The sequence below is a fragment of the Theropithecus gelada genome, chromosome 13 (genome assembly GCF_003255815.1).
Source record: "Theropithecus gelada isolate Dixy chromosome 13, Tgel_1.0, whole genome shotgun sequence".
Taxonomy (NCBI): Eukaryota; Metazoa; Chordata; class Mammalia; order Primates; family Cercopithecidae; genus Theropithecus; species Theropithecus gelada.
Window position 1 is genome coordinate 44,072,604 of NC_037681.1, and position 18,039 is coordinate 44,090,642.

Genomic DNA, 18,039 nt, shown 5'->3' on the forward strand with positions numbered 1-18,039 from the left:
AACAAACATGTGAATGTGGGGGTAAAAGAGGGAATGTATATATTTTTAAATAGTCACTAGATAACTTTGTAGGTGTCAGGGTACAGGGATAACATGAAATAGATTTAAAGATTTGCCTCCGATTTTACTGTAGTTTTGAGTCTTATGGAAACTAAAACTGGATAAATAAAACTTAACTTCATCTCCAAAGTCCAAAAAACTTGATTGAGCCTCAAATTATAAGCTCTTTATCTAAACATTCAGTGTTAAAAATATGTTTTGCAGGTTTATTATTACCAATCTTTTGATACAGATAAAAGTTGAAATTACAGAATCTGAAAAATCAAGCAAAACAAGGTCTTAACTAAAATCCATCTTTTTTACTGTGATTCAAAAAACAAAAGTAAGGATTTATATTGAGGAAGATCAGTGTACTACAGGAACATGAAAAGGTATCTCAAGGCACACAGGAAAAATAGGTATTCTGAAGCCAAGAACATTCTATTCACTTGAAGTAAGCCCTTCAAAACTCTGGTATGAAATCTCTGTCCATATTATGTGCTATACTGTACAAAGTATGCTGATAACAACCCGATAAAAAGGAAAACATTTTAAACTAAATGAACCATATAACCTGATCATATGTTATCGTATAGTCTTTCAGTTAGAAAAACAAATCTCAGAAGAAATCCATTTGCTTCTACACAATGTATTTTAGACAATCTTCAACTAAAAGTAAAACCATACTTTCTCAACATAAAAAGCTTTCAGCTAAAAAATCGTGAGGGGTACTTAAAATCTAAAAGGAACATATAACACGACTTTGTGGGTGCTTAATAAACAGCAATATGCCTCTCTGTAAAACAGTCTAAATCGGCTAGAAAAGTAGCACTGCATTTGTAGCCAACAGTGATCATAATTAAGCTAAAGAAAGACATGTTTTTCTTGTCATCTTTATTCAAGTATTTCACAGCAGTTATATTACAAATTACAGTAAATGTTCAAATTCCAGAATTCAAAAATTAAATAATTTACTTCAACTAACGTAAAATGAAGTCAAATGCAAAACATCAATTTAACACAATTCTAAATTAAAACTACAAACCCAAAATAGACCATAGTTGATGAAGTCTACTTAAACTACAAAGTAGACATACATGACTGAAACCAAATGGGACTCCCAAAGTCTAAGTAACCAGATGTACAGAATACAAAAGATGCAGGTACAAGCCCAAATTCAAGCTTACAATGTGATTACAAATAATAATTATAATAACAATGGCATTCAGCTACGGGACCTGACACTGAAGATACCTACTGAATAGCACCATAGCTGAACCAACTTAATCAAAAATGGGAAGAAATTACCCACTCCCTAAAAATAAAATCCAGTAAACCTACAAATACATTGGCTTATGAGAAAAATCAAGTCATGAAACAACATTAAAAAAAAAAAAATCACAGGTGAGATTCAAGCTCGAAAACACAATTAACTCCACAGCCATCAGTTTCAACCCTAGTGCGGTTCCATCATCTTCAAAAAGCTCCCAGGGTCCCCACAGCTGAGCATGAACTATTGCTGAGCTATGCTGTGATACATATTTTACTCATCTGAGAGCAAGGTTTTACATAGGAGCTTATCATTTATAATGCTCACAATAGGAAATAAGAACAGAGGTCAATTTGTACATATTTTTGCCAATGCTATACAGCAAAAATGAAGAACTTACAGAAAGGTAAACAAAATTGAGTCCACTTAGATAATTTCACAAGCTGCTTTAAACTATAGAACCACCAGATATCTGTAAAATAAGCAAAACTGGTAAGTGTGTTTTTTTAATTGAGGGAAAGAGGGCCAGAGGAGTTGGTACAATTTCAGCTCATTGTTCTCCCCTTGGCATTAGACTGACTTTTTCTTTAAGAACTAAACTGTTCAAAGTGGCAGTTCCTATACTGAGGTTGCCTCCGATTTCTCCAACTACATTACAGTTAAAAAAACAAACAAAAGCAACTTGATCTTTTGGAAGCATTTTAATGCTGAAAATAAATACATTTCCCTTGTCAAACTCACTGATGGCTAAAATCTTAATTAATTGTACAAATTTAGTAACCTAATAAGAAACGTGTGCGTTTTTTTTCCTTTCACAAGTGCTGCTGTTACTTGAAAAGAATGCTTCTGAATTAGAATAACTGGAATAAATATTTAAAAAAAAATAGTGCAGCAAGAACCTGAGACTTGCAAAAAACCCTTTTACCAGAAACTTGCTACAAAAAATCTGCTACATCTTATTTCATCAAATCTTTAAATTCTGTAACAATTTCCATCAAAATACAAAATGCTAATGTATTAGACAATAAAATAGTCTGAATCGGTATGATGGTAATAAATACTAAAGAAAGCATGAAAATCCTCCCAATAATCAAATTAGAGGTTTCAAATAACCTCCCCTTTAAAATTGTTCATCGTTAATCGCACTTGCCCACCTTAAAAATACAGTGTGTCTACATGGGTAGCATCTTGACTTACATGACTAACTGGATATTACAGAAACTTCACAGACTAGGTACAAAGAAAACACGTGGCATTTAAAAAAAAATTAAGCTAGAATTAGAAGGCATTAGATGTAAATGTAAATGCAAAGAAGCACTTTGGATTACTGCAGTAGGCTACGGCCAAAGTATGCTTTCTGCACACTACAAAGAGCCAGAGACAAGGAGACAAGTACCTTAGCTTCAGGATGTAAACGGTGGCAAAGTGATTACAGGACTCTGTAAACACTGTTGGTAACTAAAATACAAAAAGCTGAGGTAGCTCAGAATCTCTGCAGTAGTCCAAGACCATTTGCCCTAATTAAAACCCAAACTACATGTGTTGCATATATTGGAAAGACACACCTGCAGCTAACGGCTACAATGAATGAAGCTATCAAGCCAACTTGTCGGCAAAATTTTCTATCTTTTTGTTTAAAAATCATCTGATAAAAAAAGTCACTGCACCCTTTGCCTCTTTGCAACTGCCTAGACTGTGTCTCCAAATCTGTAGAAAGTTTTTTGTAAAACTAGTAACCCATAATTAATTTCGGATACGTACAATTCACAGAAATCACTCAACAAGATTCAAAATGGTTTCCAATCAAAATGAAGAGTTGTGAAGGTAAGCTTAGGAGATGGGATTTAAACATTAATACTGTTATTCAAGGACCATACCAGAGCTCACTTGCAATTAAGCATACAGAAAATGAATTTTATGGAGCTTCTGACGAATTCCTCTCTTTTCTGTCCATTTGGCAAGTCCTGGCTTTAAAACAAAAATAACAATTTACTACATATGAAAACCATTTTTCTCTGGGAACTCAAACATGAGTAACTATTAAATTGCCACTGACAGAAGAAAGAATGGCCACTATCTATTTATTTTCTACTCATCATGTCAGCAATACCAAAACGTGTGTTTTGTTTTTTGTTTTTTTGTGTGTGGCCTGTGTATTATTCATTGTTGTTATTACATGTTTCTTAAACCAAAACAGATCTTACAAGAAAACTTACCATTTTAGTATATTATGTGGCTTACTGGGTGTCTTGATTGAGCTTTGAGAATAAGACAGGCATTTCATACCTAAACACTGGTTGTCTCTTAATGACATACAGTATCAAAACTTATTTTCAAGGTGGTGACCAAAGAAAGATTTCTAATTTATTTGCTTCAAACAGCCCATCCTTTTAGCCTTATCTTCCTCAAATGAATAAAAAGGCACGTTAAAGGCAGTTCTAAAGAGCCTGACCTAATTTCATCCAGTTTCTTCAGCTTCCCACCAGAATAGACCATAGCCAACTCTAAAACAGGTTTCAGTCCATTACCCAGATGGGGGAAAAATATGATTAAAGGGATAAAATGGAGGGGAAAAAAAAAGTTGCCCACTGTTTAAACAATTCAACACAGTTAGAACTGCCCCATCCAGTTTCCTCCTGTTTGCTGGTCTGCTCCCTAAGAGAGGAGTCTCCAAAAGAGAGTGCACAAAAAGAGGAGCAGAAGCGAGAGCAGTTTCTGTAGCACCAAAATCTCCAAGCTGTGGGGTTGTATTTTTTATTTGTGGAAAATACAACATGTTTCTGAAGTTCTGTTTGGTTCTTGTAGGCTGGTTGGTTTCAGGTACCTGAGACAATAGCACCAAATTCAACAGAGAAAAAGAATGAGTGAGAGAGCACTTTACACCAAGGCTCTGCACGTAATTGGTGCAATTTGAAATTGAATGGCTCAGAAGACTGCTCTGTCAGGAGCAGATTGGAGAGGATAAACCACTCATCTTGAAAAGTTCATAGGAATGTCTCAAACATATGAACTGTTCTTTCCATCTCCTATAAAAGGAAAAAAAATGCATGTTATCTATTAAGGGAAAGACAAAAGTGTTCCTCATTATGGAAGAATTCACTTTAAATTTTTAGGGAATGAATTTGAGATACAGGTTAAACTTTGAATATTTCCCTGATTACAATACCATAGCTAATTAAGACTATCTCCCCTAGACACTTCCAAGTACCTCCTATTTTATATTTAGGCCAATAAGGATGATGATGATGGTCACACTCAACAAATAACTAACTTATTATGCCAGTAGTATCAGTATGAGGTAGGATATGAATAATATGAATATAAGGATGATGATAGCAACACTCAATGAGTAACTTATTACACCAGATACTTACTAAGAAATTTCTATATATAAAATACATAAATATAAGTAAATATTTGTATTTATATGTATGCATATATATATATAATTTATATATATAGTTTTAACTCCCATAACATTGAAGGTTGAACATAGGTATTACTATGAGGCCCATTTTACAGACAAAGAAACAGAGGCACAGAGGGGATAAATAATTTGACAGCTAACAGGTGGCAGTCAGGATTTGAATACAGGCAGCCTCACTCCGGAGGCTGAGCCCTTCCTTCCTCATTATATTTCACGAACTCCCAAAGCAAAATGAACGCATTCAGTATAGCGAAACTTATGGCAAAAAGCAGAATGCATTGTGTTCCCACTTCCATTTACTCCAACCAGAGCTGAAAAGACAGGGTTAAAAAAAAAGCCAGAATGAGTGGCTTCCATCACCACCACCATGAAAGCCACTCACTGCTGATTCTGTTATCAATCCCTTCCCTCCCTAAACTAGGCCTCTAGATTATTAGGGTTCCACACTGAGATGTTTCACTGGTGACGAGTATTTAATGCATTCAAGCTAATAAAACTGCAACCATATGAACAAAGAAGTTCTAGAATTTTAAAAAATTGTGAAGAACTCTACCCCGCACATTTTACTCAGGTGGGCAAATGTCAAATACATCTAAGACACTTGCACTTTTTCCTTCCCTTTAAACAGTTCCAAAGAAATTCTATTCTACATCTCTGAAGAACTAATAGGCTGTATTAACAGATCATCATCTGATCAACAAGTTCTTCCATGTGGTCAACAAAAATCACTCCTGCTAAATGTTTTATCATATACTGCCAAATAAGAAAAGAAAATTACACATGAGAAATAACTATATCCTTTACATATACATCTTTAATATACTAAAAATATTCTTTGAGAGCAGAGACTTTGTCTTCCTCATTTTTTGCATTCGAAACACCCAGCACAGCATCTGGCACTGCAGGTACTCGATAAACATTTAATAGATAGACTCCCCAGATAAACAAACAAACAGGAAAATCAACAAAGAGAGCTGAATTAAGTCATTTAGCCATTTTGTGAGTAGATGAGTGATTACATTTGCTCAGATGACCTGAAAAGGCAGAAGTGTGGTTTAATGATGGAACTTATATAAACAAAGATATAAGCTCATACTTATATGGGAAGAAGTTCCCTTGGTTCAGAGTTATCTAGAAAGGGAATGCCTCATCTCTAAAAGTATCTAAGCAAAAGGACAGTCACTTCTTCATATGGCTAATTTACAGGACTAGATTTAACTAAAATAAGATGACTTTTGAGTTATCTTCCAACCATTAATGGCAAATAGGTCTCACTGCCCATGCCAATGCCTTTACATTGGCAGTGGCTACCTAGAAAGCAGTGATAAGGAGTGTGTGGCCATGACCACATCCAACAAGCCCAAGTGATAGGCTCAGTTGGCATGTCAGTTATAAGCAAGTAGGGAAAGAACTGTGACATACTACTTCTCCATATTTACCAACCCAGAACCATGGATGTCTGTGTTTTGACAAAAAAAAAAAAAAGGAACCCCAGATTACTTCTTTCCAGAGACAAAATGGTACAGAAAGGCTTTATTCTTCAAACTGTAACTCTTAAAGATTCTTGTCTTAAATCTTCAAAACATTTTTCAGTTACTTGGTGAAAGACATAGATGTAGGCAAAATAACTTTTTTTTCTCTTTTCTTTGGAACAAGTAAAAGCAAATATTTGTTTATTCTACAGATAAACTGAACACTTACCTCTACAAGTTGTGATTTGTCATAATCTTTACGATGACGGTAGATGCACTGACTAAGAAGAGAATATAGTCTCTCAAGCTGATCAACTGCCAGATTGTTGCTTTTATCCACCAACAAATCAAGCAATTTCTAAGAAAAAATAGAAGAGAATAAAATGTAATTTGATTTCACTGGTCAAACTGAAATTGTATATTCAAATGGCCAGTCAATAAACACCATAAAGCTAGGATGTAACCGTGAACATGAAATTAAAAGATTCGAGGGCTTAAAATTATTCCCTTAGAATATCTTGGACTATTCCCGTATCTTTCAACTCCTTAAAATACACGTAACTCTTTTTTACTAGAAGCTCTGAGGCATTTATATTTCAGGGTTAAAGCAGGAAAACTAGTTTTATTCAATTGCCTACAAATACATTCAAATCTCCGTCCATTCATTTAAAACTGACTGGGAATAGCTAAGCTTACCTTCAATCTCTCACGATCAACTATAAGAGGAGGCACAGGCTCAGATGGCTCTTCTGGAACCAGTTCCAGACTTGTCGTTTTTGCCTGCTCTAAAATTAATTTACGGTATTTCTTTACTTTAGAAGCACCTACAATTGAGACAAAAAATACACTGCAGCAAGTAAAAGTTAAGAAAAATCAGTCTTAAGCAGCTATAAATTCTTTTACCTACCACAAATCCCTTTTGGAATGAGGAAGGGTGTATTCTTAAGTGATGTTTTTTAAAGCAACCCAATGTGGTAGATTTTTTTTTTATTGGTAAGACTAAGTAACCCAAATTAAAGAAAACTAAGCTACAACTTAAAAAGTCAACTCACACTAGAATACCACTTAATAAGCATATCCATTAAAAGGAAGATAAAAGCAATCTTCACCTCTAAGCACTGACTTACAAACAGCCTTCACTCTACGACAGCTATCATTTTACAATTGGGAGCTTTCAGAACCAGAAGAAGGGAAGCAACCTAGAAAAGCAGATACTAACAAAAGTGGGGCCCACCTGTCTACATATTTGCCTCCCAACCTAAAACATTGCCTGAAATTTCTTATATGTTACACTGCCTAAAATTCTATTAGAAATTGATCCAAAGTTTACCATTTTTTTCTTAAAAATATAAACCCATTAAAAGTGTAAAAGGGCTGGTGTTCTTTCCTACCTTAGAGTAAATCAGTATAATCTAATTACTTTCCTTCTAACATTTTGCTGAGACCAGCCACACTAAACAAACAGAAATTTTAAGGTGGCTAAGCATAATTTCATGGACCAAGGCACTCTGAGGGGTAGACCATGGAGCCCTGTGCTCCCCTAAGTAGGACTACTCTTAAGAGGAGGGTGAGGGAGGGGAAGGAACACAAAGACAAACTTGGACTGTTTCAGAATTTCATACAGGATGCGGCCCATGTCAGGGACACTAAGGAGAACATATTTATTAAGTGTCCCAATGCAGGGACCTGCCTCCATTCTACATTAGTCCTCTTATTTCTTACACCCAAGTCTTTAAACTCCTCCTCCTTCTCAATGCCTGCTTTATAAAACAAACAGCAAAAGAACCAAAGTATTACCTTCAAAAACATGTATCATGATATATCAGAGAAATTTTATATTTCAGGCTGCCTTTAATGTGAAAGACTTCATAGTTCAATTACCATATGCTAGGAGTTTTGTTAAAACCATATTGATCCTCATTACTACATCCATGGACTTCTAGAGGCCTGAAAACTCAGATTAGGATACTGTCCTGATAATTCCAAATGAAAGTTTCAGGTCAAACTTTTACACAATTATCTTTACAGTTTTTAGATCACCAACTGAACACAATGTTAATTTAAGCCTTTTTCAGCACGCTTATGGAAATCTCATAGAAATCAGCATTAAAAAAGACTCCTCTATCCTCACCCATTTGGTCTCATACCAGATTCCTTCTCTACTTTTCCCATGCTGTTATATTCATTACTTAACCCTAGCTTTAACATATTTTTAAAGTTCTGTCTATCTGATAGCCCAGAATGAATACCACTCTGAAAACTATTTTAGTATTAAATATTGAAGAATAAGATAAATGTTTAACAGGTGGCATTTAAGAACAGTAAATTTCTCTTTATCCATTAAAGGAATTCTTAGACTTTGAATATTTTCCTGCTTCCTAACTCTGCGAAAGGACTTAAAATACTGGCAGGAGAAAAAAAAAAAAAAAAACCTTTCCCACATAGCCCAAATCCCAGGCTGTAGCTGTGCACTTCACTCCACACAATTTAGAGAAAATAATACAATTTCAAGATAGCCTCCTATAATAGTACCTATCCAGGAAGGAAATGTATATTGAGCAGGTTAGATAGCAACTCACCCCAGACCCTGCTATGGGCTAAAGAATAATGATAAACAAAGACAGGCTAGAAAACCTTAACTCCCTCTTTCTGCTGCTTCTTAAATGAATCATGTAGCCATAAGAAGTCAGAAGCTGGGAGAGCACTCTGATTCCCTGAGAACAAGGTAAACTTGACAATGGTGCTCTGCTTCTTTACTCCACTACTGGACTTATAAAGCAATGAAGGCTTTTAGACTGAACGGCCCTTGGATTCAACTAACAATGACTGCCTGGAATGAATATACCTTAGTATGTGCCAGTTACCACGAGAGGCAATTAAAATACACGATTTATTTAATCCCTGCAACACCACCATTCTAAAGTTGAATAAATAGGCTTGGAGAGTGTAAATAATGAGCTCAAAGTCACATGATTATAATGAACAAGAGTGGTAATTTAATCTAGGTCTATATTACTCCTCCGAATATATCATACTGCTATTATGACCAAGTCTTCTCTGCCCACACCCAGCCCATGCCAATAATTCTTCTTGGAATTCCATCTTCTTAACACCTGTGGATTTACGTAGCTTTCAGTCATAAATCCCTGAGGCTAGGGGTGATAATCAGGCAGGAGGCAGAAGAGTAAGTGGCCAGTAAAGCAATGCATTCGAAACGATACACCCCCTGAAACTTACAGTGAAATTTGGTGCATGCCTGTGTGTGTGTGTGTGTGTGTGTGTGTGTGCACGCGCGCGCTTTTCTAGAGAACAGGATGAAAACTTTAACAGATTCTCAGAGGGGTATAATTATTCATCAACTATTACTACTGGGAACTAGATAAAATACGCAATGAATTAACTCTGGAGTTTAAACCTTCAGAAGATTTTTCAAATATTAGCTCTACCTTCTTTATCCAGTTCTGCATCTTTAACCTCCACATCAGGGCCAGGTTCTAACTTCTCATTATTGCTACATTCCAGTGCCTCTAGTTTCTCAGGATCATCTCCATGATTTTCAATCGAAGTTTCTGGTTTTTCTTTTGACTGGTCCTCCAGAAGAATCTTTTGTTCAGAACTACATTTATCTCCACTATCACAGAAAGAAACTACTTCAAGCTTGCCATTCTGACATTCCAGAACTGGTATTCCTTCAAAACTGTCAGTGGAAGCCTCACCATTTAGACAATTTCCTTTAAGGAAAGTCTCTTTCCTGGAGGTCTGCTCCGGGTTTAAGGAACTGCTGCTGTTGACGAGTAGAGATTCATTTGAACTTTCCTCCTCAGTAGAGGCAAAGTTCTCTTTTGTGCCTGCTCCATTGTTAAGCCTCTGCCCCTGGTCCATGTCCATGATGTCACAGGATGATTCGTCATTGGTCATAGATAAGTCTCCAGTCTCTTCTCCATTTTCCTCATGGCAGTCAGTGCTTACCTCAAACTCTCCATTCTCTAATAATTTCCTGTCCTCCGTATGGTTCTCATAGTCTGCAAATTTGGTGTCTTCTTCATCTTTTTTTAAATTATTAACTTTCCTTTTCTTAATAATTCCTTTACCCCACTGTGATCGCCGCCTTGATTTTCTCCGAACCCGAACTGTTTTACAAGGAAGGAAAAAAGATATGTAGAACTTGGAATGCAATACCAATTTTACATACGTTTATTAAACAGGACCCAAAAGAAAGTAAACCCATGCTGATGAACTTACAAACAAAAACTACTTAGCTCTTAACATTCATGCTGACTAATCCTTGCAACCTACAAATGGAATGGATATGAAGTCAGGGATGAACTCTACAGAATAAAACATTTTTGAATGTATTTCCTGTTATGAGTTTATTCAGCACTAATCTATTCTACTATCCTAGATCCTACTTTACAATTGTTCCTAATTTTCAACATCCAGAAGCCATACATGTAATATACACATTTAAAGAATGACCACATTACCAGGCTGCCAGAAAGTATGGGGTCAAAGCCCTGGATTTCCACCAGGAAGGTGGATGTTTTTGCTAGCAAAAGGTAGCTCCTAAATCATGAAAGAAAATAAAGACATGATTCAATACAGCATAAGAGAACAGTTAAAGGTATCCTCACAAAGAAACCTCTCCTTTCAGAAAAAGGAATCACTCAAAGTTAAGTATGACCATGGACAGATGCCTTATGAAGGTTATTTGGACAATTTGGTGAACCAACTGTTAATCTCTTCTAGCACAAACAGTTCACCCAGCGGCATCAATTTCTTGCAAAGTTATATGAGAATATGTAGGAAAACTAAGCCCTCTGCTATCAAGGCAACAAGAACAACATAAACAAAACATTGAAAATAAATACTTGGTCACTTATGTGAAAAGGGAGGCCTACAAAAGTTGTAAGGACTATACGCTTAGATGCTCGAAACTATCCTGAGCTTTATGAGTAGGCAGCTGGGGCCTCCAGGTGTTAATGGACCCTGGAATTTTTAATTTCTCACATATGTATCAAATTGAGGTAGATGGTTAAGCAAGTCTAGCTCACTGTCCCTTAAATAAACAAAAAGTTAACTTTTATTTTATAATTTGGGACACTTGCATATACAGTTAAGTGTTCTTCAGAACACTTAAATATAAAAATTATTAAAGCAAACCACTTAAGCTAGAGCTGAATCACTTCTGGTATCGCACCCCAAATTCTAAATACTAGTTTGTTGAAAGTATCAGAGAATAAAAATATTCATTTTTTCTGTGGTTATAAACGTAATAATTTTAACTTTAAAAAAAGACTATATATGTTTAATACATCAAAGCTGAAAAGCTTCCTGGGCAAAGATATTTTTTAAAGAAAATATAAATATGAAATCATTAACTGTAGGCTGTTTAATCTGTAATTTAAAAATTGCTTTATAGAGACAGAAAGGAATATAGTCTTTTAATGACAACCCTTATTTCTTATATTCACACTGCTTAATATGAATTTAGAATCTATCAACAGTATATAGCGTATTTACATACTTCTTTTATCCTTTCATCTTTAATCCCTGCTGCATCTTTGTAAATTCACAAGAAATGGATAAATTTATTTATAAATATTACTCCTTTCTTACCTAAGAATGTATCTTCTAAAGGTTTCTCTTATTTAGTCATTTGGCTCAACATGTATTTTTCCTTCAAAACTGTAATCCTGTTAGCACTAACTCTTCATTCTTTTCCCCTATTTATTTCTATTTATATAATTTAAAGTTACAGGGTAATTATCATAGAGAAGAAAATTTCTGTATTAATCTACTGTTAAAATCCGGTACACAGGCTCAGGTGATAGGCATTTGTAAACATCCCATTAGCTAGAAGAAAAACTAATCTAGTCCATATAAAAAATAAAAAGCATTCAGCTTGCTCTGACTCTGAAAGTTAAGAGTATTAGGTTTTTACCACCCGATAGGCCATTCCTGACACTGTAACCTCTCTTATTCTCCAACCATGTAACTGAAAGTACAATAGGTCCCCTTTTTCTTTCCTAAGCCATGAAACTAGAGCAAAATGAAGCTGAACTCTGCTCAATCAAGAGTCACCTCAACTACCTGACATGCAGTACATAAGCAAAGGCTGGGAGCCCCACTGAAGCAAGTTACTCCAGGATGCTTTCATCCTGGCTAATATGTAAGAGAAAATGTTCTTAATCTTTGGGAAGTAGGACTAGAGGTATTTTTCTCTTCCTTACATAATTATTTCTAATGATTGGTATAATTTTGGCAAAGTAAGAGAAACAGATCACATTAGCTCCACAAGAAGAGATTTTTGGGCCGGGCGCGGTGGCTCAAGCCTGTAATCCCAGCACTTTGGGAGGCCGAGGCGGGCGGATCACGAGGTCAGGAGATCGAGACCATCCTGGCTAACATGGTGAAACCCCGTCTCTACTAAAAATACAAAAAACTAGCCGGGCGTGGTGGCGGGCGCCTGTAGTCCCAGCTACTCGGAGGCTGAGGCAGGAGAATGGCCTGAACCTGGGAGGCGGAGCTTGCAGTGAGCCGAGATCGCGCCACTGCACTCCAGCCTGGGTGACACAGCGCGAGACTCCGTCTCAAAAAAAAAAAAAAAAAAAAAAAAAAAAAAAAAAAAAAAAAGAAGAGATTTTTGTTTTAGTCACTGATGTATCTTCACAGTACCTGGCATGTGGCAAGAGTATATACGAGTATTTGTGGACCTAATGCTTAATATATCATTTCCAGCTAGGCACGGTGGCTCACGCCTGTACTCCCAGAGCTTTGGGAGGCCAAGGCAGGCGGATCACTTGAAGTCAGGAGTTTGAGACCTGCCTGACCAACATGGTGAAACCCCATCTCTACTAAAAATACAAAAAATAAGCCAGGGGTGGTGATGGGTGCCTGTAGTCCCAGTCACTTGGGAAGCTGAGGTGGGAGAATTGCTTGAACCCAAGGAGGCGGAGGTTGCAGTGAGGTAAGACTGTGCCACTGCACTCCAGCCAGGGCAACAGAGAGAGACTCTGTCTCAAGAAAAAACAAATAATTATATATATACACATAAACACACACATGCACACATACACACACATACACACACATCCACACCCACTTCCTTCATCAGGGTGCTCTGTGTGAAAAGTCCATTTAGAGACACGATCTTTAGAGTCAATTTTTTATAGCATCACTGAGTTTGTTTCCAAAACCAAGGCCTTAGGAAAGCAACTATGCCTTAGGGACATTCAGATTTATTATTTAAGTTAATGTAAAACAGAAAAATGATGGGTCACATATGCCATCTACTGGTAAGAGAAAACAAAACTCATATTTGTAGATTCAAACAGTTTTTAAAATATTTAAAGGCACTTAAAACTTCTTAAAGTGAATATTCAATGCATTTTCATTCATCAATATTTGTAGCAGATGCATAGAATGGAAAGAATTTCAAAGTTTAAAGAGAGTAAGTACTATGCTACACAATCCAAGTCATGATCTGAAATACAACTAGGCCAAACAGGCTTAATCAGTTTCATGGCATCGTTAAGTCCTTTCTCAAACTTTCTCACATACAAATGCCACTTACCAAAAGGGGACAAGCTTTAAAAAGACGGGTACAGTTTATTCATTCAAATTCAATGCCACATATTATAGCTAGCTTTACTGACATAGTACAGGTTGCGTATCCAAAATCCAACACTTTTTGAGCACTGACATGTCGTTCAAAGTAATTGCTCATTAGAGCATTTCAGATATCTGATTTTTGGATTAGGGATGCTGAACCGGTTAAGTACAATGCAAATATTCCAAAATCCAAAAAAATACAAAATCCAAAACACTTGTGGGTCCCAAGCATTTTGGATAAGGGAACTTAACCTGGATTATCACCTTTATACCAGAATAACAGCATGTATCTTCCAAGGAAGGCTATCTTCAGTGAAACAGAAGGACGCTATTAGAAAGACGCTGAATGAGTACAAAAAATCTCCGAATTTTCCCGTTAAATACATCTCACAAAAACTACAAAGAAGGCTGTGCCAATTTTTCACACTGAACACAAAGTAGTCTCTCAGAAAAATAAATTTCCTGCTGCCAGATAAGACACACCCACACGCAGGAGTGTCCATTTCCCACCCTAAGGAGAACATCCTGCATTGTGTACAAGAAGGAGTGGAGGGGCCAGGCGCGGTGGCTCACGCCTGTAATCCCAGCACTTTGGGAGGCCGAGGCGGGCAGATTACGAGGTCAGGAGATCAAGACCATCCTGGCGAACACGGTGAAACCCCGTCTCTACTAAAAATACAAAAAAATTAGCCGGGCGTGGTGGCAGGCGCCTGTAGTCCCAGCTTCTAGGGAGGCTGAGGCAGGAGAAAGGCGTGAACTCAGGAGGCGGCGGAGCTTGCAGTGAGCCAAGATCGCGCCACTGCACTCCAGCCTGGGCGACAGAGCCAGACTCCATCTCAAAAAAAAAGGAGGAGTGGAGGATAAGGACAGGGGCGGATAAAAATTCTACTGGCTCCACATAGCTATCCGAAAACTAAAGTTTAAAACTGAAAATATTCAAGCCTAGTCCAACTGTCATAGCAAATAATATTGAATAGGGATAGAAAACATCAAATAGAGTTAAAGAAATATATTTCTGATTCAGCATTTACCCCACAAGCTCTTCTTCACCTCTGAAAAGAGATTAAAAGAGCTGTGGGAAAACAGCAGCACTTTGGTTTGTACCAAATTCCTAACATATCTACATCATTCTCAGTTGTTCTCACTACTGGATAACATGAGCTCAAATACTCACATGCACATTTATTTGCAGAGTTGTGCCAGACATCCATTGGATTTCTTTGTTTGTGCCGAAATGCCTCTTCAACTCTAGTTTCTGTCTTCCGAGCTCCAGTACTATGAGGATTTATTTGTTCTGATGTTATTGATAAGCCTGCAAGCAGAAGATAAGCAATACCTCTTTAAATATTCCCAGCTACATAAACCAAAAGGTTTTAAAAAAATCTCAAATACAAAACTGAGTTTTAAAGTCATTAGTTATACTTGGGCAGTTTGCAATTCCAATGAAAGCAGTGTCTTTTGTTTTAAGATGGGTAAGAAACTTAGATACAAAATCATAAAAATCAAACAATCTGGCAGGCCATGTTTACCCTTAATGCCCAAAGGGGCCCTATTTTTATTCATTTTAATTCACAAAGGGGCACATTTTACATTATTATGACTGTGGAACAATAAGATTATACATTATCCAAAAACATGATCTCTGCCATCTTAGAATGTACAACAGTCTACTGGGCCACTAAACCCCATTCCCACGAACTGTTTCAAAATGCTATTTGCTTCCTGTCGCACCACACAGCAGTCAGTTTGGTTGACCTGCATTATAATCCTAAGACTAATCATTCTATCTTAATTTTCTTCACTAGAGATTTATTTCTTCTATGTGGTCCTTAAGTTGGTTTTTCTTCAGGTTCTCTCTGTAACCACTTTTCTTCTTACTCTAATCTACACGTTCCCCAACAAAGTATCGTGTTCAGGTTTGATTACTATTATACAATAATTCTCAAATCTGTATCTTTAGCCCAAACATCTCTGATCCATATATACAACTTCTGATCTATATATACAACTCCTTAGTTAATATCTCCAACTGAATTTCCTAAAGATATATCAAATTAAAGATAACTGGTTTATCTTTCCCTACAAAACAAAAGAGTTCATTCCTATATATTCCCTATCTAGATTGGGAGTATTAGCATCTACTAAGTCACTCAACCAGCAATATCACAGCCAGTTTTTACTCTTCCTTCACTTCACAGTGCTCTCCATCCCTGCAGCTACATATCACTTACATTAATCTCTTCTATCTCCCTTCCTACTTCATTTTTGTTCCCCAACAGCTTTACTGAGATACAATTTATATAACATAAAAATCACCTGTTTTAAGTGTACAGTAAATAGTTTTTAGTAGATGTACAGAGTTGCAAAATTACCACAGCAATCCAATTTTAGATAACTGTCCCAGGCAACCACTACTCCACTTTTTGTCTCTGTAAACTTGCCTTTTCTGGACATTTTATATAAAAGAAATCATACAATATGTAGTCTTCTGGGTCTGGCTATTTTTATTTAGCATAATGTTTTGGGGTTTTTTTTGTTGAGACAACATCTTGCTCTGTCACCCAGGATGGACTGCAGTGGCATGAACATGGCTCACTGCAGCCTCAATCTTCTGGGCTCAAGCAATCCTCCCAACTCAGCCTTCCAAATGGCTGGGATCACAAGTGTACACCACCACACCCAGCTAATATTTTTCATTTTTTGTAGAGATGGTATCTCGCCATGTTGCCCAGGCCAGTCTCAAACTCCTTGGCTCAAGCGATTCTCCAACCTCTGCCACCGAAAATGCTGGGATTACAGGCATGAGCCACCATGTTCAGCCAGCATGTTCTTGAAATTTGTCCATGTTGTACTGTGTATCAGTACTCTGTTCCCTTTTATTATAAGTAGTACGCACTCATATGGGTATCCTGTGCTTTCCTTACCCATTCACCAGCTGACAGACATCTGGGATGTTTCCAGTTTGTGGTTATTATAAACAATGGTCCTATGAACATACAAGTGTTTGTGTGGACATGTATTTTCATTTTTCTTGGGTAGATTCCTAAGAGTAGAATCACTGGGTCATATAGTAAATCCATGTTTAATTTTTTAGAAACTGCCAAACCCTTTTCAAATGGGCTCCAACAGCTTTTAAACTGATCTCTCATCTTCCTACCCTGGCATATTGGAACTATGCTACTTCTTCCCACCAAGGCAATTCGACCAATTCATTTCACTGCTTAAAATCCTTCAATTATTTCTATTGCCTATGGCTATCAAACTGTAGTGTACATAAAATCTCTTAGGTAGTTTGTTCAAATAAAGATTTCTTGGCCTTAATATTCTCAGAGAATCTAATTCATAGGTCTAAGCTAATGGTAATAGGCAGACATTTTTGAAAACACTGATCTACAAGATAAAGTACAAACTCCTTAGCATGGCATTGATTTATTCAAATATTTACCAAAAACCTGTTTTATATCAGACTGGGTTCTAGGGATTGAAGTAAAGCTATAAACAAGACATCTGAAGTGCTGATACCCTAAATAAGGAGGACATGACAAAAATAATAATAATAATATAATGCCAAACGCTACCAAAGCCTCTATTAGATTAGGTGGTCAGGGAAAAGCTCTCTAAAAAGGTAGAAGAAAAGTTTCTTCATAATCTTTGTGTCCTGGACCCCGCACCTCTTAAGCCCTATTTCCAGCATTCTGTATATCTTTAGCAATACCAGTTTAAAGATCTTCTAACACACATCAAGCTATTTCACACCTGTGTGCCTTTACATATGCTATTGTTTTCTCTGTTTGCAATACACCTCCTCCTCCTCTGTCACTGCCTCCCTAGTCCATTAAAGAGAACACTTCTATATTCACTCCTTACACTGGTTCCCTACTAGGAGGTCTCTTGTCTCTGTGATCTGAACATGCTTCAACCAGTGCATACAACACACTGTACTTGATTTGTTTTACATTTCTCTCTCTCCTACTAAAATGTGAGTTCCTCAAGGACAAGATTATAAACTGAATCGACAAACCACAATTGCTAATTCTGTGTTTCTAATAACAAAATTGCATATAAATTTCACTAGGGTGGGAAAAACAGTATTCCTAAACATGTTTTTAAAGTACCAGAAAGTAAACTGATGAAAAATAAAACCTTTCCATATCTAATATCTAAATCCATTTAGAAATCAATTCTTAAAAAAGATATGCTCCTACAAAACAAATTTCACT

The 18,039-nt window shown here is 36.6% G+C and overlaps 1 protein-coding gene across 4 annotated transcripts in view; it reads right to left on the bottom strand.

Annotated features, from left to right (window-relative positions):
* Positions 1-916: 916 nt before the first annotated feature.
* ATAD2B (ATPase family, AAA domain containing 2B) overlaps positions 917-18,039 on the bottom strand; it is a 175,188-nt gene continuing 158,065 nt past the window's right edge. For all 4 annotated transcript variants that reach the window (XM_025354788.1, XM_025354787.1, XM_025354786.1 and 1 more), the window contains 5 exons: positions 14,994-15,131; positions 9,655-10,338; positions 6,905-7,032; positions 6,438-6,566; positions 917-4,335 (listed from right to left, as the gene is read on the bottom strand). In XM_025354788.1, coding sequence (XP_025210573.1) covers positions 4,294-4,335; positions 6,438-6,566; positions 6,905-7,032; positions 9,655-10,338; positions 14,994-15,131 — 1,121 coding nt within the window. In that variant the 3' untranslated portion in view covers positions 917-4,293. The remainder of the gene's footprint in view (positions 4,336-6,437; positions 6,567-6,904; positions 7,033-9,654; positions 10,339-14,993; positions 15,132-18,039) is intronic.